The sequence below is a fragment of the Fringilla coelebs genome, assembly GCF_963513975.1.
Source record: "Fringilla coelebs genome assembly, chromosome: 2".
Classification (NCBI taxonomy): Eukaryota; Metazoa; Chordata; class Aves; order Passeriformes; family Fringillidae; genus Fringilla; species Fringilla coelebs.
The window spans coordinates 92,690,354-92,712,277 of NC_140029.1; the positions used below are offsets into that span (position 1 = coordinate 92,690,354).

General features: G+C 45.0%; 1 protein-coding gene across 1 annotated transcript in view; it reads left to right on the top strand.

The window, feature by feature from the left end:
• The window catches only part of ARHGAP31 (Rho GTPase activating protein 31), a 60,422-nt gene that overhangs the window by 25,702 nt on the left and 12,796 nt on the right, over nt 1-21,924 (top strand). The window contains exons 2-8 of the mRNA XM_084201467.1: nt 10,640-10,742; nt 11,232-11,376; nt 15,809-15,891; nt 16,499-16,606; nt 18,287-18,432; nt 19,733-19,931; nt 21,668-21,792. Of these exons, the coding sequence (XP_084057593.1) occupies nt 10,640-10,742; nt 11,232-11,376; nt 15,809-15,891; nt 16,499-16,606; nt 18,287-18,432; nt 19,733-19,931; nt 21,668-21,792 (909 nt within the window). The remainder of the gene's footprint in view (nt 1-10,639; nt 10,743-11,231; nt 11,377-15,808; nt 15,892-16,498; nt 16,607-18,286; nt 18,433-19,732; nt 19,932-21,667; nt 21,793-21,924) is intronic.

A 21,924-nucleotide genomic window follows, 5' to 3' on the forward strand; every position in this document is an offset into this window, starting at 1 on the left:
AGAAGCCTTCTTGAGAAGTAAGGAGATACCATCATGCTGAATATTTTATTCAGCTTTGTTTATTTTCCTCTTTTACTAGTGTCTTTAAAAGCAACATTGTGCCTCCTTTCACCACTGACCATCTGACAGAATTAGTTTCTATTTCTGATGCCCTTCCACCTCTGGCAGGCAGTTGCAGGGGTCCAGTCCCTGCAGCTTAGCCTTGGAGAAACCATTCCTTGTCCTCTGGGTGCATCTCAGTAGTTGTGCGCTGACGTCCTGAGGTGGAGGTGGACAGACACCAACAGCATGGCAGGAAACATTCTAAACAATCCTAGCCCAGATCAGCCTCTAGAAGGCTGGGAGGGCATTGTGACACCATCTGCAAATGTTGTTCTGCCTCCTTTGCTGTCCTTGCTGATTCTCTCAGGCTCTGGAGAGCGAGCAAACTGCCCTCTTGCACCAGATGTGAGCACGGATGTGCCACGGGGCTGGCAGATGGGGCAGTGCTGTGCTCCCTGCTGTTTCTGCAAGAAGCCCTGAAGGAGCAGCACCACATGCAGATGTTTGAGCCAGGCTGCTCAGCAGCTTTTTCTTGAGCTCTTTACCCTCCCTGTTGTATGGAAAGGAAAATAAAATCCTTGTGAACACGGCTGTAAGAATACACTTTGGAGCATTCTGCCGCCTCTGAAGATGAAAAGGTGTGGCCAATATGACCCATATCCCATGGGCTGCCCTTCTTAACTAAACTACTGAGGGAAACCAATCCACTAGGCTGGTTCTGGACTTGCTGATGCAGATGTCCATGCATGCTTGAGGAGCAGTCCCCCAGAACAACAGCTTTCCTTGCCTGTGGGTGAGTGCTGCGCCCAGCAAAGCCTTCAGCAGCAACAAGCAGGGCAATGCTACAACAAGCAAGTGGACCAGCATGTCATGGTGAGTCCCCCAGACCTATGACACTGGCCTGGCATGACTTTCACATCTTTTGACTTTGTTAGGCTTTGATTGACAACTCAATAAAACCCATCTGTTTCTCTAAGAAGAATTTCCTGGTAATGCACATGAAACCTCACAGAGGCACACACGTACATACATACACAAATATAGTTGTATGTGTAAAAATACATTCATCTGTGTATATGTATGTATATGCATTTATATGCTGATGCATGCACTTATTTTTGTGTAGAGTTATGTGTGTCTGGTCAGAGGCTGCTTCTGGCAGAATTTTCCCCGTGTTTTTCAGACACAGAAGCTGAGCCCACAGACTGCTGTGATCGTATACCCAGGGCACTACTTAGGATGGGGAGAACAGCACCTTGTTTCACCAGAAAAGCATCAGCAATCCGAGTTACCCACAGCTTAATCCTCTTCAAAGAAATACTGACCTGTTTTTAGCCTCCTCTGAGCAGGGCTGGGGGAGCATTTCTAGGTGACCTTCCACTGCCAGCAGAAGTCTTAGTTCTCCACTCTGTGCTGAAACTCACACCATCATTTTGTGCTCCTGTAAAGCTGGTGAAAATGCTTCTATCATTCATATACCTCCTTTGCTAGTGTTTGCATGTCACAGTAAAAGGTGAGAGGGTGTAGAACAAATTGATCTTATTTTGTTTTGTGGAAGATACTGATGAGTGCAATGGGATTTTTTTGTAAGAGTGTGTTTCTTTGGGTCAGGCCCAGGCAAGCTGGCAATGAAAACAGTCTAAATATATGCTCAGCAACTGAGCAAAGATGGAATGGATTTGATGCTGCTTGGCTACAAATTATAATGCTTGATTATTGCTAGCGCCTTTGCATGTTTGTTTTCAATCAGGCTGACATCATGAAGCCTTATTTACTTTTTTGCAAAAATCTGTTTTCGTTTGCCTTTCACTTCTCATTTGCAGCCGCTATGGGTTTGCATTCAGGCTCCTCATCTGTCTGCCTGTGATATGTAATGATCCTCAGTGATTTTTCCTGCTCTTTGCCCTAAGTTGTTGACTGTCTGTAAAACAGCCCATTTGGAATAACCTCTGGAAATTGCTGTACTGCTCTTGACTAGGAGAGCCCTAGAGGCAAGATCAGGGAGAGGCCTGAGTGCAAGAACATTGCTGCATAACCTAGTGTCAGTCTGCATCAGTCCATCAGCGTGACAGAGGGCAAAAGAAAAAGAAGGGAGAAGATATAAGTAAGTTCTGTGAGATTCAACTATGCCATTTTTCTTCCACATGAGAGCTTGGTCCAGGACCAGCTTCTCTGTTAGTTTGTACCTTGCTGCCACACAATAACCTGGGCTCTCAGTGGGGTGATGGACCCCTCTTCTCCCTTTTGCACACCTGAGCTCATTGGCACTGCCATCCTGAGTGAGCTGGCACAGCTGGATGTGTGCTTTAAAGCTTGGAAGTGGCTGTCATGTCCGCTTGGGAATGTGTGGCAAGCATGGAAGGAGAACCATGAGTGCTGGTGGACCTCCATCCTCTCCTTGCACATTTGAAGGAAAATTGCACATTCCAGAAATTTCCTGGAAAAGTACAGCAGAGAGAACTGCCGAGCAGCCCACTTTGGTGCAGCATGGGTGTTCATGAGACAACAGCCCAGTTCCTTGCTTCATCCTGTCTCTTCTGCAGCCTTCCAATAGCATTTATTTGGGAATGAGTTGCTTTGTCACCTCCGTGATGTCACTGCAAAAGTGAAGCAAGGATCGTCGAGCAGTGACACCATTACAGAGCAGCACAGAAACTGCAGGCAGATTCCATGTCCTCTAGAGATTGCTGCAGATTTCAGTGTATGGAGATGGTGTTTGTGAAGGGCACAGTACAAAGGACTTCAAAACTGTTTAACTAGTTACTGTATTTTTCAGGTGCGCATCAAGACCTAGGCACTCAGAATTTCCTTCTAACAGCTCCAAAAGTCTGTATTATAAAGAGAAACCTGGAATCCTCTGTTGTTGGATGTTGTATTGCACTAAATAGTTTAATTAGTTGTGGTTTTGCACTGGGTGATGGGAAATTTTACTGTTGGACTCCACACTAGAGTCCAAGTGGAAAAGGACTAAGGGGCAAACTAACACTGACACTCAGGTAGGGAGCATTGATCCCCTTGAATTGCTGCTCTCCTGATTCTGGAATCCTAAGAATCCCATGTAGGGATCTCAAAGTGTCAAGGGAGATTTTGGGTTCTACACCCGTAAAACAGTCAAAAAGCATGAGTTAAAGCTTACAAGTTGCCTCCCAAGTAATTTTGGGACTGCAAGAAAATGAGCAGGTCTACATCAGGTGGCAGGCCCAGGTAATTGATGCGCTTGATTTTTAACTTTCTTCTGAATTCTTGTAAATGAAAACATGTAAATCAAAATCTGGTGAGAGGAGGAAGAAACTTATGGAGTCCATATAATTTTGTTGCTTTGTTGCCAGCAGTTAAGTGGGTTAGCTTGGCTTACTTGGATTTCTATGCTTAAGGGGAGAGCAGAAGAAGAAAAGAAAGCATGATGCAGAAAACATGCCATAAGCTTGTTTATCGATCTGGGTGACAGACAGCAGGCTCTCAAGAGACTTCAGATGAAGCCTACATTACTGGCTTTCCTTCCCATCACCCAACACTTACCTGGGCTCTTCCCTGGCAGGTTGCTTCTTTCAGCTTCCTCGAGCTGCAGCATCGGCATCGCTCTTCTCCTGCACTCCATCAGCTGGTGCAGCCTTTGGATTTGTTAGTGGTTTTAGTACATGTCACTGGAATCGAGGTCCATGGCAGAATTCCTGTCTTACAGCTTGCTTATCATCACAGTATCTAGGCATTTACCAAGACAGAGGTCAATTCATTACATGCAGCTCCAAAACTATTCTGATGTTTTCTATACTTACACCCGAGTCCGTTCCCAGACACAGCATAAATTGTCCAGTTACTTCCATCTCCAGAATTATTTATCCTGATTGCTTGTGATGAGGTAAACCAAATGCTGTACAGTATCCACCCTAATCTGTTGTGGAACAGGGTTGTTAGGATTTGAATGGTTAGCTGAGGACGTGCACAGCTCATTGACCTGCCATGCAGAACCTGAGCCACTGCTTTCCGAGGTGATTGTACCACAAAGCCATAAAAGTTAGGAGTGGAGATATCCTGTTCTGTTATCTGGTCCTTTTTTTTTCCAGGAAATTCTCAGCAGGATTTTTTCCTAACAAAACTATTCTAGTATTTAGTACAACCTCTTTTAAAAGTGCCTGCGTGACAGAATTTGCCAGCTATGTCAAGGTAAAGTCACATTTCAGAGGGGCACAGTGACCGCCAGGGCTGAGAGTCAGCATTCAGTGGCTGCTTTGGCAGTGCTTTCTCTTAGACTGTCTTTGATGTTTGTGCTGTCTGTGAGCTGGCTGGGTCTGCCAAGGGCTTTTTCATTCCTGCTTCAAACATCACAGTTGTCAGATCTGCTCTGGAAAATCAGGTGTTCCTACATGTCTTATTTAGATATGCTAGATGTAAGCTGGGTATAATATCAATGGGGAACAAAAAAATCCTTGATGGTGGTGCCATTGGATTCACTCAAACTCACAGCTGAGCCTGCAAGTTGTGTTGAAATGTGTGTGCTTGAAATCAGAAGGCCACATCCCAAACAGCACTCAGTATTTCCACTTCCCACACAGGCCATGGAGGGTGATGGCTCGCAGCATCTGACAGATTTGAGATCTGTTTTTCCTACATTTTTGCCCACCAAATCACAACTGTGACAGGACAGTGCTTTCATCACAGGGAATGGCACTGTTGTGATAACCTCTGTGACATTGCAGGGCCATTTCTCACAGAATCAGAGGGGAAAAAACACATGAAGTGTGTGACTTACACAGTGAATAAATTGTGCTGTCTGTGTGGACAGGATCTCCTTGGTGCCAACCATTCATCCTTTTAAACTGTGTTTATGGCAGCTAAAGGAGAAAAGCCAAGGTGAATTGTAACGAGTTGGTTTGTTTTTAAGCCTGTTTGGTGCTGTTTACTGTCTCATGCTGTTCAAATACAGGTGTGTGTGTGTGTGTGTATGGAGGGGTTGTGGCAGCTTAGCCACAGCTAACAGCCAAATTCAACACTGGAATTTGAGAGTGAAACAGGTTTTGGCTTTTTTTTTTGTTGTTTCTTTAAAATGAATTTAGTGCTGGTGAAAAAGTGTGCACAGACATCCTGGAAACTGAAGCTTTGTCCTTGTAGCATATATGTCCTGACAGGGCAAACCATCCCCTTTCCCAGCTCTGCAAATTTCATCTCTGAGCAGTAGAGAGCCTCTGCATGGATTTTGGGTGCTGTGGTCCCTTCCATCCCTGGCTGCTGCTGGCAAGGAGACAGTGGAAAGTGAGAAGGCAGGATTTATCCCTGGCTGCCACTGGTTAGGGCAGTGCTGTGGGAGAAAATCTGGTGTTGTGACTGATGTGCTGCACCAGGGCTTGGATGAGCTGCAGGGACGAGAGCACAGCTTGATCTGCTCTCAAGCCTGTTTCTCAACCAACCTTATGCCTAGTGAAAATCAGGCCTTGTCAGCAAAAAAGAAAAAAAAAATAGTGAATCAGCTTTAAAACTCGTGATTTGCAGTAGAAAGTCAGGAAATGCAGAAAAATATCATATCAGACATACTGATGATCAAGTATGTTGCCATTTGTACAATGTTGTTCCTTTCCTGTGATTAGGAGGCCAACTGAATATATTAGTTTGTTCTGTTTCATTATTATTTTGTACAAAATAACAACTCTTGCTTAGTACAGACTGAAACACTTTTTAAAAGGAAGTATTTCCTATTTTAGTCATTTAAATTGAAACAGGAGACTTTTGACCTTTATTGTCATGGTATAGACATAGCATGATAGGAAGCATGCACTGCTATTGAGGGTAATTGAAGGCAGTTTTAAAAAATACTTATGTATAACAAAACCAAAATGATGAAATAAAATGGCTACAATTTTTTTTTTTTAATGGTGCAGGATTCATAGTGGGGAGAAGTGAAAAAAAAAAAAAATCCAAACTATTTCCTGCAAGTCAAAAATCAAAAAGTTGTTGTTCCAGGTGAAATGAAAGGTCTGCATTTATCCTCCCAATAGCTGAACTAAAATTAAAATAAAATTAGAGAGGACATAAAACCTCCACCCTGTGGCAGAAACCAACTACCAAGGAGGCCCTGAGCATGTCTTTCACCAGTGCTTATCTTTACAAGGGGCAAGAAAGAGAAAATAACAGAAGGATAAAGTAGAAAAATTTTTCTGAGAAATATTTTCTGAGAAAATAACAGAAAGATAAAGTAGAAAATTCAGTGTGCTGCTATTCAGTCCAGTTCAGTGCCGTGTACCCTGAGCACGTGGCCCAGTCCAGGTTATCTGACTTGCTGTCTAACTGGGCACTATTCACACTGACTGGGTAGGGTGTCTGACTCAGCAGCCTCCTCCCTGGGTCCCTCTGTACCCCATGGACACTCTGAGTTTCTTCTGGAAGGTGGCACTGAAAGCCACAGGATATTGCCTGCATCTCCTGCATCTTCCGTGCTCTTTGCTGGCTTTGGTGGGAGGCCAGGAGGCCATCCTCCCACTGGTCACTGGATGGGGTCACTCCCTCTTTTCTTAGTGACCTCTCCAGCTTGGGCTGCTGGGGATCCAAAATGCTCAGTCCAGTGCCAGATGGAGCCTTTGCCAGGCTGGCAAAGAACGGGCACCTTGCTTGCTGGTGGGGAGGTTTGGTGGGTGGCGGCACCATGGCTGGGAAGGGATGGGAGAAGGGAGAGCCAGCAGTGCTGGGAGGTGGGAATTTCAGTGCCCATTGCTGCCACTGGAAGCTGGGAGGATCAGAAGGAGGAGGAGTGGTGCCTGACCCAGCCAGAGTGGCAGACAAGTGTAAAGGAGGTGGCACGAGCTGTTGTCTTGGCAAAGACCCTGGTGAAGGTGCATGCCTGTGTACACTGAACTTGGAGGTGATGCCCAGTGAGAGTGGAACGAGTTACTGTGACTGCCCTTCTGGTTTATTTTTGTCTAGGGGAAGAGAAGTATTGTCTTTTGTGTGCAGCGTGTTTATAACTCAATTTCCCTTCTGACTGATGCCTTGCTCCACGCTCTCTTGTCCTCTTCCATCTGGTTTCTATTGTAGTTTTAAAGGAGGACAGTTTGGCTGTCTGGCAGAACAAGCGGGGTCTGTGTGACACCAGCTGCCCCTGCCAGCTTCTAAGCCTCCTAAGCCTCCAGCACAGTGTTAATTATGAGAGTGTCAGGATTGGATTCCCTGTCCCCCATCTCCTTTCTGTGCCTGCACATACAGCCCCTGCTGCAAATCCCCATCCGCGTCTGATCTTCCTTTGGGAGACACCCAGCCCTGTGATTTACATGCCCTGTGACTCTGATAAAGACCTGTTGTAAAGCACATGCCAGAGCTTGTACCTTCCTGCATTCAGGGTTGATCCCAGCCTCAGTTCATCAGGAGCCACGTCTGAAATAATCCTACCAGCTCAGAAACTCCTGGAAATGGGAGAGAGCTGCTCACTGCTGCTCTAACCTCACCACCCCCAAAAGCCCAAAAGGCTAAGCTTTGTAGGAGATCAGAGCTGCTCAGGAATGTCAGAGCTCCAGGTCCTGCTCAAAGAAAACATTTATTGTGCTCCAGTTCCATACAAGTGCTGCATTTAGGGGCTTGATTTGCAGGAAGTCAATGTAGTCCCTTCACCTCCAGGGATCTGAGGTCAAAGTCTGTAATTTTCAGTTGCGAGTGAAAAGTGTCCTCTATGGGATTTTTTTTGACATCACAAAACTGCCACAAATTTTGGTGGCATAACGACTGTTTCTCTTCCTATGAGCCGAAGACCTGGTATGGCAGGAAATCTTGTATATGATGAGTGAAGGGCACTGGCAGAGACTGGTGAGAAGCCCAGGGTTGGAAAAGCAAGGAAAAATGCAGGGCTGCAGTAAGAGATACTGGCAGAGCTCAGTGTATATTGCCTATTTGCAATCTAAAGGCTGTCTGTGCTGTGCAGTTTTCACCCACTTTTAAAAATGGGTTGAATTTTATACATTTGCCACAGATTGTTCCCCTCAGGCCTGTGTTTTTTGCTTACCAGTCCTCAACAGATGGATCTAGCCTTCTCTTCTTCTGTATAGGGGGTTTGCATACCTGCCTGAGGCCTCTTGACCTAATTTATTCCAAGGAAACTTAGAACTCAGCCAAAAAATGGTGTGATTTAATAGGTCTTACTTTCAAGAGGTCAAATTAGTCACAACACACATCACTATCTGCATTTTTAGTTGGTTTTCTTATTCTTAATACTGAGGTTTTAAAAAGTATCTAATAAAGCATGCTTTGTGCATGTACCCCATTTTTTGGCAGCCAGGCACCATCATATGAGACTTGTCTCCATGAAAGACTGTTAACCTTTAGACAAACCTTGTCATGTGGTTGTTGTGATCAAATATGTTTTCTGTTCAATTAATTCTTTTTTTGGGTTGCATGGAGTTCAATGGTTTCTATTCCCTCACCCAGACAGATCTGAGGGGGACATGGATCTGCCTAACTTTCATTTTTGCTGGTTACGTGTCATTTATTCCAAGACCTCTACCAAGAAGGAAATTTTAATATGCCATGTATGCATAGCTTCTACCATAAAGATGTTAAAGCCTGATTTTCCAGAAATGGAAATGAGGCCTGAAGTAATTTGTCTTTCCCTTTTTTTTTAGCATTCTCATCATCATATGATCTGAGTTCCCTACTGCAGTTCCAGATAATCAGGACTTACTTAGAGATAGGAAGGTCCTCTTTTTTTGATGCATCACTTGGACTTTTCTTGGAAGGTTATTAAAGAAATTTAGTGCTTCCTTTTTTTTGCTCTGTCTCCTTCCACACCATTCAGCCCTCATAGCAAGTAGGTGTTGCCTGCACTGAAAGGAATGCTTCCCAGGTTCTTTCCTTTCTGGAAGGCTCTGATGCACCTTCCCCTCCAAAGTCCATGGGGAGAGAATACCATAGCTCTGTGACTGTTGTGGACAAAGCTGTCACTCTGTAGACTTGAGCTGTTCTCTTTGCAATTCCATGGTTTCCTGAACACTGTTGTAGGCTTAGGGCCTCTGCCATGAGCTCCGCCCAACAGCTTGAGGCTCTTGAAAATCAGCACAAGGGCTTGGAGTGTGACACACCATGACCAATGTACCCGTGTTATGCGTGCCTGCTCAAAACAACCATAAAGTCAATTTTTCCCTGTTGTTTTGGAGAAGCTCCTTTGGCTGAGAAGAATTCGTCTGTTTGGACCGTTCGGGCTCCCAGTAATCACTGGGACTTTGTGCACGCCTGCGTTTGGGTTGGCCAAAAGACAGGAGAAGGGGCACACGGAAGGACTTCTTCTTTACTTCCCTCAGCCAGTCAGGAGGCAGAAGGGCAGCGCTTCCCTGACTGACTGGCTCAGTAGCAGTGTGTCCCTGAGGTGGGTGCAAGCTTGGAGCCCTTCTCCCCAGAGCCTGAGCCCTGCAGGGCTTGGCAGGGACAGGTCCACCCATAAGCTGGCTCTGGCCTCAGCGGCTCCCATGGGAAATAATAAAATAATGGAACAAACTGGTTTTGTTCAGGCTGTTGTTGGAGGGCTGTCTTTGGATGCCATCTGATGAATCACATGTTAATATGTCATTATAGTCCTGAACTTTGAGCAGAAGGACTCAGGGAAGGTCCAGCCAGAGGCATTGTCTCCGGGGTGTCACAAAGATGCAGTAATTGCTATGCCTGGCTTTCCAGTCAAATCTATGGCTTAGCTGGTTTCTCTCCATACAGCTTTTGAAATGTGCAGTGCAGCAGAGTCAGCATTACAGCAGGGAACTTCTGACTTGTGCATTTACTGACTTGTGCCTATGGCTGTGTGAAGCATTGCATTAAATACACAGTAGTTTCTAGCACCTAATAAGGAAGGGCTTTCTTACTGTTATTGTTATAGCTTGGGTTGTTATAGTACTGGGGACAGGGAGCCTTGATCTGACCAAGAGAATGGGGGGTTCTTATACCTATGTAATGGGGAAGAAAATAAACATATACTTTGGGTCCAAGTCTGGATGTAAATGTTGTGCCTCAGGCTCCTCTCAGCTTTAAGACTGGTTAAGTCTTTGTCTAGTTATGCTGATGGAGTTCTTCTGAAGCCAATGTCAGGTTTTGTCAGTGTGCAGATCTAGTCAATATTTGAACTTTATACCCCCTCAGTGGGATTTATGAGCACTCAACTGTGGGTATGTAGGCTTATATGGAAGTGTGAATGCTTCTCTGATTTTTATCCAAGCCAATGAGACCTTTTGGCACAATTCAGCAAGGCTGGAGCTCTATACTGAGGAGGGTGGAGGTTCCCAGGACCTCAAGCTTTACCACATGCTTTCAATTAGAATGAAAGAGCTTATTTTATTTTATTTTGGAATAAAAAGGAAGAGAGGGAAACCCTACCTTTCTTTCTGCTATGTTACTGTGACTTCAGGGTCAGTCATTGTCACATGTTGACGAGCATTGCATGGCACAAGCACAGCATATCCTCACGGCCACTTTGCAGGGGCTACTTTTGATTTGCCCTGTATTTCTTTCATTGCTGTACCCTTCCCTGCATCCACAGAGAGCCTCTGCTGTGTTTTCATGGAACTGTCTCCTCTGTGGTGACTTGTGGGAGCTGTCAGTGTGTGTTCACTGGACATCTTGCTTTGCTTTCCTCTCGCAGTCCCTTACGTGCTGAAGAGCTGTGCGGAGTTCATTGAGACTCACGGCATCGTGGATGGGATCTACCGGCTCTCAGGAGTGACATCCAACATACAGAAATTGAGGTAAGGGCAATGTCTGGGAGTGTCAGAGGGATTCAGGGACATTGCTCAGTACCTTTTCGGTGCTAGTCCCTCAGGTACAGACTGTGGCCAACAGAGCTCCACACTGATGCAGAAGATAAATTGTCTTTGAAGTTGCTAACAGGGGAAGATAACATTTTAGGGATTAGTCCAAAAAACCCATGTCTCCATCTGGATCTATTAGTGGGAAAGGCAAGGAGGGTCTCAGTGTAAATACTGAGTTGCTCTCTCTCACTTTGGGACAAAGCAATCTCTTTATATCACTTTGGGGTCCACTCCCTGAGTTAGGGATAATGGAGACTGATAGAAACCTCAGGGACTTGAACTTGGGACACAATCTGGGCCAGCCTGAAGAGACATCTCTGCTTTCCCATTTGTTTTTTCTCTAGCTGTAAATGAGTACTTTGCGTGGAGTACTGGCCTGCTACAGCTCTTATTCACCCATATTGTTGTGCTTCCATATTGTTTCAGACAAGAGTTTGTTTCTGACCAATGCCCAGATTTGACAAGGGAAGTTTACCTCCAGGACATCCACTGTGTGGGGTCACTCTGCAAGCTGTACTTCAGGGAACTGCCCAACCCTCTCCTCACTTATGAGCTCTACAAGAAATTCACGGTAAGACCCTTGGCTGTTCTTGTTCTTCTCCAGCGGTGTGGATGTGCTGCAGATTCCTCCATGACAGCTGCTTGGGATTCACTCCAATGTCCTGGCTTCTGGTGCATCTATCCATATAAACACTTCTCAGTGCTCTTCCCTTCTCATCTCATGTTGGCTCTCTTCCCTTGTCCTTGTTTCTTTTCACCATTTCATGTTTATTTCTCTCAGTTTGTCTGCTGTTTCCTCCCCTTTATCTTGCTCATTTTTTCACTGCGTTGCTTCCCTGCTGCCTCTTTTTTCCCCCATTGTGCACCTCCTCCCAGCACTAATCCTCTTTCTTTTCCTCATTACTGTCCATCACTGAGTCTTCTGGCTCACCTGGGCTTGTGATCATAATCACAGGGGTGAGGTTTCCTCATCCCTGTCCCTCCAGCTCTCCCTGACACCTGCACAAACTGAGCGCCCAGCCCATGTGTAAAGCATCAACTTTTCTGCATCTGTCACACTTTTCATACTGTTTGTAGGGCTGCAGATGAAGATACTGGTTATGCCAGATACGGCATATCAGGTCCATCATGATCACATTATAAATACAAATGGCAGAGGAAAGTGGCAACTGGCCAAGCAGAAATCTCTAACTTTGTTTAAAGAGATTACAATTCAAAGAGTAGTTACTTGATTCTGGAAAGCAGCCATAGATTATATGTGGATACAGTTGGAGCTTAGGAGCAGACTGCGGGGGAGCAGAAATGTAAGACCACAAAGCCTGAATTTTTAAGAGACTTGGCTAATTTTTATGACAGATAATATTTTATTAAAAGGTGGCACAGCAAGCTATGCTTGTTATTAAAGCTGTGTGTTTCTTAGCACTCTAAATCTACTTTCAGTTTTTTATGACACCAGCAAATTTACATTCCATCAGTGAGGCTGAAATCTTGCGTGCTGAAGGTATGCACTTTCAGCTAAAAGAATTTACCAACTTCTTAAGGTAACTGGTGTGGGGGATGGGAAAGATTGTTTTCCCAGTGTTAGAAACATCCATCCTTTATTAAGAATTTCTGTCATCCTGCTCTTTCCCATTTGCTGGGAGGAGGCGGCGACAGCCATTGCCAAAAATGTCAGATGTTGCAGACAAGAAGTTCTGCAAAATCAGGTGTTGCTGTCCGAGTTGCCTCTATCCCAAATCAAGCATTTCCAAGTGACACTGCTATGGGACAGGAGGCACTGGGAGAGATCCATGGGGTCCTCACGAGGAGATGCTCTCCAAAGTCTCCCTGTTGCCTGCTCTGGCAGGCAAGGGGTGCTTGCTGTGGGGCAAAGCCAGATGGGACAAGCCAAAGAGGAACTTGCTGTAAGAAGTCAGGTAGCTGTTAGGGACACGACTCTGCTGGGAATTTTGGGGTGGGAGTGGCTCACTGTGCTGCCTGACAGATGTGCAGTAATGTTAGGTGTCTTGCTGTTCCAGATTTTAAGTACGATTGGTCTTTGTTTCAAGGTGATATATAGTCAAATAGTTAGGGAAAATCCTGAGCAGATTTGAAAAATTGACCTGTATCCTCAGGATATAAGGATTTTGAGGATATGGGGTAGGATTGCTGGAGACAGTCAGGATGACTAGGATCTTGAAAATACAGGGTATCATTCAACCATTCACTGTAACTGATGAGTCTCATCCTTGTTGGAGCCATTTGGCCGGTGTCTTCCTGGCTATCACTACTGATTTATGGAAGAAAAAATGCTCTAAAGGAAACATTAAGATTTAGATGGAAACTTTTTTTAGGAAAGAATGTTTGCTGAAAAGTGAAGTTTTGGGATGATGACTTGCAGATTTTCAGTAGATACATTTGGTAAATAGCTTTATTCAAAAACAAAAGGGAAAACATTTCTGTAACTGAGTGTTTCTTCTACAAGTATTTCTAAAGGAGATGTTTCAATGTTACATCAACACATCTAGCTTACATAAAATATCTTTCAGAAAAGGGTTAAATAGTTCCAAATTTTAATTATCATTTCTGTAACAAATGTTTGAGTGTGATGCTTTTGGTCAACCTTGAAGAGTTGTTTTCTAAAACCTTATGCCAGCTTCCCAAAATGTTATCACTTTGGGTTGTCCTAAAAGGGTGGGTTTTTTTTTAAATCTCTGGCTTTTCAGTTTTTCCACTTAGCCACAAAATCCATTATTCATGTAAGCCTGCTCAGAAGGGATTTATAATTGGTAACCCAGCTGACAGGAAGCACAGTCAGATACTAGGAGGAAAGAAAGAAAGAAAAAAGACCAATCCCCAAGGAGCAGAAAACCCACTAGGAGTGTGTGTGTATGTGCATGGGGTGTCTGAACAGGGAACAGTGGCAGCTGTACCTCAGCAGACGAGTGCTGGTAGGAATAAAGAACACATGCTAATCCCAGCCTGGCTGAGCCAGAGCTGGCTCTGAGCTGGGATAGGCTGCACTTTGAGTCACCACAGTGATTCAGAGATTTCTGTCTAAGGAAAGTCAAATTCTTAATGACTAGGGAAGGGTTGCCCTCTTAGTCATCACTATGTCAAGTTCACAGGTGTAACATCCCAGTCATGACCTCACTGGCTATAAATTTTTGCCAAATGATTGCCATCTTGTATCCTACTGATGGATGGCTGTTTGTCCGGACAGGTCTTGTTCTAGCCTGGGCATAGAGGGACCAGCTCTGGGAGGCCAAGCTTACTTTCCCTCTCTGGACTTTATTCCACTCGTTAACAAGGGCTCATGAATTGTGAACTCCCAGAATCACTAGTGGAGTGAAAAAAAAAAAAATTTAAATGGCATAAATTCATACCATGATGAACGGATGTGCAATTATTGGTTCTTCCCTGAATTCTGTATTCTGCTGCCGTAATCTGCAGTTTTGGAGGGCTCCTCAGGTCACAAAAGCACAGCTCGTGTGGGTCAGACATGTGGCTTGGAGGACTGAACAGGTCATGACCTCAGAGAAGCTTGTATTCACTTGCTGTCTAATCATTGGGTCTTTGAGACCTGGAAGGTTGACTATGGGAATGAAAATATGCACCAGGTTAGAAAATATTGTGTACAATCTAGTTGAAATCTAATGCTTTAGGTACACCAGTTAAAGTTTTTATTTCTCTTAGTCTCCTTTTTTTTTTTTTTTTTTTTTTAAGGCACCATAGACACTTGTAAAATCACTAGAAGAAGTTGACCTTTAATTTGGGCAAAAGAAATCTCATATATACCTAACTAGTGAGCTCACTTGTTTTGATCTGCCATCACTTCTCTGGTTTGGAAACTGGCAGTGTTTGGTTAGCTGATGGCTGCAGATGAGAAGTGATCTGCAGGGAAGAGGGCAGTGACAAAACCAGCAGCGGTAGCGTTGTCACAGGGGGCTGCAGTGGCTGCTGCAGGAAGATGCTTCTCTAGCGGTGGCTGGTAATTTCAGGTTCATGATGTTTAGGCAACGGATGGCTTGGGAAGGGTTGTTTCCTTCCTTTCCTCCCCTGGCAGAGCTGACATCTGTCTGGAGGCAAAGCTTGTGCTGGCTGTGTGGGTCACAACATCTTCCTTTGAACTCGCTCCAAACTCCAGCGGCAGTCGGGTGGGTAGGAGGAGGTTCCCAGACACTCGTGCACTGTTTGAACTGGTGGTGGCTGGTCCTCCCCCAGCAGAAACATTGAAAGGGAATAGCTGAACAGATGAATGTCAATGCAGTGAACTCCCAGGAATGCTGACAAAAGCTTCTCATGGCTCTCTGAGCTCTTGGTCTGTAGAGATTTGCTCAAGACTGAGATGTATAACTTTGATTCTGTCTAACCCTGAGTAAGAATTTATTAATCTGCTGGGCAGAGATTCTGCTACAGCTTCTTCCATCATGAAAGATGTAAACCCACAAAAGTAACCCCCTCAGCTATGTTGTTATGACAGTCAAAATATTGTTTATTTTGAAGAATACAGAACATGTATATCCAAGATATTCTCATAACACAGCTTTAAAAACATGTTTTAACAGGTTATATTTGGGAGGTGTCATCGCTTTTTGCTTTTTCCATTATTTTCACTACTGTCTTCCTCCTCTCTTTTTATTTTATCCATCATTACCCAAGTTAAAAAAATGAAAAGAACCAAAAAAATACCCCATGAAAAGCAAAGCAAAACAAACCAACACAAGCCAAACCCCCCCCCTGTAATTTGTAATTGAAGGTCTAAGTCCTTGATTGCCCCTCTCCCATAAATACTGACCACCATGCCTGAATGTGTGGGCATGGTGTACTGAGACATGGAATAACAATGGTGCAGAAATCTCTGCTGTGCTGGGGACACAAAGAAACTTCTTCTTCCAGTAGCTCTGCAGGGTAACAAGAGAGCATTCCCTCTGAGACAGGGTGTCTCGTGTGACCCTTCTTATCCCTCTTCCTTTTCCCCTGAGTCCATTGCCAGGGTGTACTGTTTCCTTGTGTCCCTGCAGGAAGCAGTGTCACGCTTCCCCGAGGACGAGCAGCTGGCACGAATTCAAAATGTCATCCAGGAGCTCCCACCATCACATTACAGGTAAGATTGTGTCCACAGAGGTGCTGAGGATCAGCATGGTGACCTCACCCTCATCAGGGAATAGTGCCTGAAATAGCTCTAGGGTTCATTTCCAGAAATCAATTTCCAAAAGCTGACTCACCATTTCCAAATCTGGCAACAATTTATCTGACATTTATATATCATTGAATAAACCTTTGTTAGAGACAGAACAAGGTGTCCCTGCTGCAGTCTTACCATCCTCCTTCCCAAAGTATGACCCCTGTGGCACCCTTGGGCGTGTCCTGGGTGCAGTAAGGAGAAGATCCGCTGGAGGTGCTTGGGCAAGACCTGAGAGCTTGGCCTTTGCATCATCCCATTCCCTCTTCCACCCATCTCCCGTGTTCTTCACTCCCATCCTGCTAAGAATAGTTTGGTTCACACCCCACCCTTGGCCCCCAGAGCTCAGCAGTTCAGGTATTCCCTGCCATGCCCTGCAGATGCTGGTGCTGTGTCTCCTCTGCCCCATGGGCTCTGTTGTGCCATTGCAGATGCCTGGGGAGGGGACAGGGCTGGCCCTGAGCCTCGCTGTCCCAGCAGGCAGGCACTGGTAACGTGGCATATTTTCCTTTGTGTGGAACCTCTGCAGAACGTTGGAATACCTGATCAAGCACCTGACTCACCTGGCCTCCTTCAGCAACATGACCAACATGCACACCAGGAACCTGGCCTTGGTGTGGGCTCCAAATCTCCTCAGGTACAGTAGAGCTCCTCTAATCCAGAGCCCCATGCTGAGTTCCAAGGGGAGTGGCAGCATCTGAGCTTAGTGACCTGAGGGAAATGCAAAGATGTGGAAAAGCTGAGCAACTAAAGGGAAGAGCATAGCAGAGTAAACAGCTTTTCTTCCAGGTTGAATAATCTAAGGTTTTACTGCCAGCGTCCGCGGAAGCTTGTGGGTTTGTGTGTTTCTTATTAAAAAAAAAAGTTGTTATTTGCAAGTTGAGCATAGATTTAGAAATGGGGACTTAACTCATCACTTGGGAATGTTAATGACATTTTTGATGGTGCCAGTGCTTCTGCAGCAGGGCAGTGAGAGACAGCAAGGATCAGAAGGGAGAAAAACAGGGCAATAATACTAGAGACCTGTTCCCAGATCTGATTGTGCAAAATTGAGATGAGCTTGCTGGGCTTGAAATGGCAGCCAGTGTCAGATCTCAAGACCACCAGCCAGTTTTTCATGTTTGTTGTGCCTGGCACTCTGCTGTGAAGAAGCCTGGATTAGATGCAGGCAGGGATTTGGCTGCTATGTTGTGGAGCTAAGCAGAACAAGGAAAAATAGCATATGGGAAAAAAAAATTTGTATCTTGTCAAAATTCCCTTTCCATCCATCCAATACCCCTGCATTTAGAGGAATGACCTATGCAAGGAGAGCCCAGGACTGCAGCTGGGCAGGAGAGGGGTGATGGCAGGGCCGTCAGGGTAGCCCTGGGCTGGCAGAGGATGTTGGCTAGAGAGGTACGGGTCTGAAAAGCATGCTCTAAAGAGTTATCTCACCCTTCTGAATCCTAAAAATGGCAGAGCAGGTTCTGAAAATGAATCAAATGTTGACTCTAGTGAATATCATAAATTGGGACTTTACTACCAAGACATTTTCACTCTAACATCTGTCCTTGTAAAAAAAAGAAAAAAAAAAAAGAGGTCTGTTTTTCCTTTGCAATCTTTCGTAAGTACAAGTTCCAGGGAGGAAAAGAAAGGAGCAAGCAGTGCAACTGCAGTCTCCTCGGAGGGTTATCCTCTTGGCAATGCCCCAAGCTGTTATCTAACACACCAGTCATTAACTTTACAAAGGATCCATTGCCCAAAGATAATTTCTTCAGCAACACTTTGGCATGTCAAGATAAGGAATATTCCTTTGCCTAGAGCAAGACTGAGAATGTGGGAGCACAGGAGGGGCAGAGAAGAGACTATTGGGGCACATGGTGAAGTATTGAAGAAATTGGCATGGGGAAGACCTGAGCAGGGTCTAAGGGACTTCACTGAGTAGGGATCTAGAAGCAGCCTTTGAAGGCTCCCAGCCTTGAAATAGCCAAAATAGGAAAAAGGGAGAAGAATGGAACTTGAGAGTCACAGTTTTACCTGCTGAAAAATGTAAAAGCCATCTGGGGAAAATAACACATTCAGGAAAGGAAGTAGCAGAGATGGCAAAGAAATCAAAGAAAATAATTTTTAAAAGAGTCAAAGACAAAAAGAGAGGATGAGGGCCTGTGGGGGAAGGAGAGGAAGTGGTACAGCAAGAGTGGGGAAATCATCAGCAAGGAAGTGGTATAGCAAGAGTGGGGAAATCAGTTGCCTTGCTTGCAGGAAGAAATCTGGTCTGTCTTTGCCAGGGGCTGTGTGTGGCAACGCTCACTACTGGTACCCCTCTTTCCTCATGCAGGTCAAAGGAGATTGAGGCTGTTGGCTGCAATGGGGATGCAGCTTTCCTGGAGGTGCGAGTGCAGCAGCTGGTGATTGAGTTCATCCTGAACCACGTGGATCAGATCTTCAACAAGAACAGGAAAGCCAGCTCTGCAGAGAACATTGGTAGCAACCTCCCTGAGCCACTTCCCGTGTCACTTGCTATGTCATTCAGCTCCCCCTTCAACTAACATTACAAGCACAGTAACCCTTGCTACCACCACAGACTTCCCCAAAGACACCTTGAGCCCAATATCTCATTACTCTTGTCTTCTTCATCCCTATCTTCAACATTTTCTTTTTCAATACTGGCCTCCTTTAGTGTTTTCTCAGGTTGCCTTATGTCTCATCTTCTGCATGATCTCGTGTGGCTTAACCCTTTCCACAAAAGGAAGACCACCTGACTGATTCTCAATATTGGTCTAAGCTTTCTCTCTAAGTCCCTCAGCTGCAGTCTCAGCACTTCTGTCAGATTCCCCCAGTTACAATTCCTCATACCAACAATACTTGCCCTGCAGCCACTATTTCCACCCAGGTCAGAGGTCACACTCCCAGGCACTCCTGGGAAAAAAATTAATCTTGTGCTCCAAAAACTTACAACTTGTTCCTGAGGACATTTTACAAAAGAGATGTATTTTTTCCTGGGAGATCAATAGTTTTCAGAGGTGCTGATTTTGCTCTTTAGTGATGGTTTTGTTGGCAAAGACTGGGAAGCGAGAAGGCATGGATCCACAGTGACCTCACATAATTGTAGATATATGCATCTTCCCATTTTACAAACTCAAAAGACTTCTGATACCTTCAGTACTCAGGCAGTATCCACCTCTCTGCTTTGCAGCCCTGTGTCAGCTCATTCTGCCCATCTTTACCCTAACATGGCTTTGCCCCTGTCCCCATAAACAGACTTTTGGCTGTCAGTGGGACTGCTTTCTGTGGCCCTGAAATGGATTTAAAAGTTCAAGTAATGCTGGTTTTTAGAACAATCCCCCATCCTGCAACAGGACAAGGAGAAAGTTGTGGAAGTGAGAGAAAGAACTAGGCACCAAATTGGGCTCAAGGACTGAACTGCTCCAAAATCGGGGGAGGGTGGGGGTGAGATGTGGGAAGGGAGTGAGGGAAGAGTAAAGGGAATGTGTGAATCCTGCTGGTTTTCAGAGACACCTCCTTCACACAGAAGTGTCTGCAGCAGAGGAAGCAAATCCACACAACACAGCCTTTGGCTGGCAAACATAGCCCCTGCTGGGAATGTACTCAGATGGATAAGGTTGCTGGGGAGCTGAAAGGCTTATCTGACAAAAAGCCTTTCTCCCTGCACGTGCCACTTCTTTCCCCCCTCTACAGGAGATGTTCCAGTCAAATAAAGTCATGAAGCTCTTGCTCTCATCTCTCCTCACCCCATGTTGGAATGTATTTTCTTGTTTTTCAGAGAGTGCATCAGTTGTGAAAAGTTTGACCCTCCCCTCGGCCTCCCTGCCAATGAAACTGGTGAGCCTGGAAGAAGCCCAGGCACGGAGTCTGTCTGCATCCCATCCTGCTCGGAAGGAGAGGAGAGAGAACAGCTTGCCTGAAATTGTGCCTGTAATTGGGTCCCTCTTCCACACAGTTGTTGACCTTCCTGACAGCAAGTAAGTGCCAAGGGGAGTGTAAAGCACAAACAAAAAAGTGCAGGTTCCCCAGTGTGATTGGGAATGATCCTTCTGTTAATGTGCTACCCCCACACCTGCACTCATCTGAATCCACTGACGCTACAAAAGTAAATTCAGCGTCCTCAAAAGAGGCTGAGCTACTCCTGAGAAGTATTTCAGGTGCTGGGTTCACAGCTCCACTAGTTCTCATCTCTCCATCAGGGCAGAACCTCACAGACCTCCTGCAGGAGGAATGAGTTGTCTTTGCATCCTTGTGCCAGCTCAGAAGTTGACTAAACACAGGATGAGCGTGGAGCAGGTTGGGGCACAGCTCGTCTACGAGTTCCACCTGCTGGTGGCCAGTCCAGGGCACGCCTGATGCCACTGACCTGCTCCAGATTCTTCATTCTCCTGGTTCCTCTGAATTACAGCCAAGCAGGAAGGCTCATTTTCACTCCCAGCATGGAGAGATATTCATGTAGTGGAACCTATGCCAGCTATGTCTATGCCCAGAGAAGAGTCTGATTTCGGCTGAGGTTGCTGCAGTTGTTGGCACAGCTGTCCAGAATAAGTATTTATCTATTGGTCTATCTAACTGTTAATATATGGCCACTCTACTGCCTGGTTCAGATAGATTATAGCCTCTGCAGCAGGAGGCTCATTAATCTACTGACCCAGAAAGCACCAGAACAAAGATATTTATTGGCACTTGATATATTAAAGCAAAGGGAGTCATCTAACAGAATAGTGGCAAGAGGATAACCAGCTTAAGACAAAAATATATTTGTCGCTCTAGAGTGTCTTCTTTCTCATTTGAAAAGTCCTATTCCCTTTGTAGGACTGATTTGTACTTCTCTGTGTATTGATCAGAAAGAAAGGCAGAAATATGGGGATAGAAAGCCCAATGTGGAGAGCAGGACAGGGAGCTAAGAGAATTCTTGCTCTGGAAGATGGGGAGATTGAAGGAGGAGTCAGAATGAGAATGAAGAAAGTGAAACAGATCTTCACAAAGAAATATGTATACAAGGAAAAAAATTGCAAGAAGCCTCTTTCTGCAAAAGCTGGGATTTCCAGAGACTCAGGGAACTGGTGTCCCACTTCCTCTGAGGGTTACGAGAAATTGATTTAATTCCCTTAAACCTCCTCCTGTTTGGTTAGTACATTATACTTGCACATGCATATATAACACCTGTGATTAGATTAAGGTTGGCCTGAGAAGCATTAATAGCTAGTTTTTATTAAGGAATCCCTTTTTTTTTGCCATAAGACATGGTCTTTAAAGCATAACTTAGTGCACTGAGAAATGGTACCAGTTCCATCAGTTCCCTGGAATTTATCATACATTGTGTCATTAAAACCTGTTAAAAAGGCAATTTTTCTTTGCTTTATTGCAGCCTTGAAAACCACTCTTTTCTGGAGACAAGCATGGTTGACTGTTCAATCTCTGTTGCTGTAGCATGATGCCAGAACCAACTATCTGAAGGCTTAGGTGCCTTTCCATCCATGAAATAGTTAAATCAGCAGTACAGATAAATCATTTACAGTTGATTGCTACCTATGCAGCCAACAAGGGTTGGTTGTATAGCTATACTTTGCATGCTTTTGAGTTAAAGGAGGTGTGAGAAGAAAAAAATGGGCAGTTGTGAAGGGAGACAGCTCAGAGGCCTTTGGAGGGTATTGAAAAGGCAAAAGTCTCTAAGGTTTGGTGACGATCTGAGCCTTTTTTTTCCTTCCAGGAGGAAATTATCCACCAAGTCCAAGAAATGGAAGTCAATATTTAATTTGGGCCGTTCTGGCTCAGAATCTAAGTCTAAACTGAGTCGAAATGGGAGTGTCTTTGTAAGGCCACAGAAGCTCTCTGGTAAGAACACACTTTACAGCTGAATGTTTCTCTCTGAGGCTTTCTCCTGTGTTGTTGGTAGCATGGGACAATCTGTATCCACTTGCCACTAACGCCATAGATTTGAGATAGTTTAATGGGGCCATGCTTGTT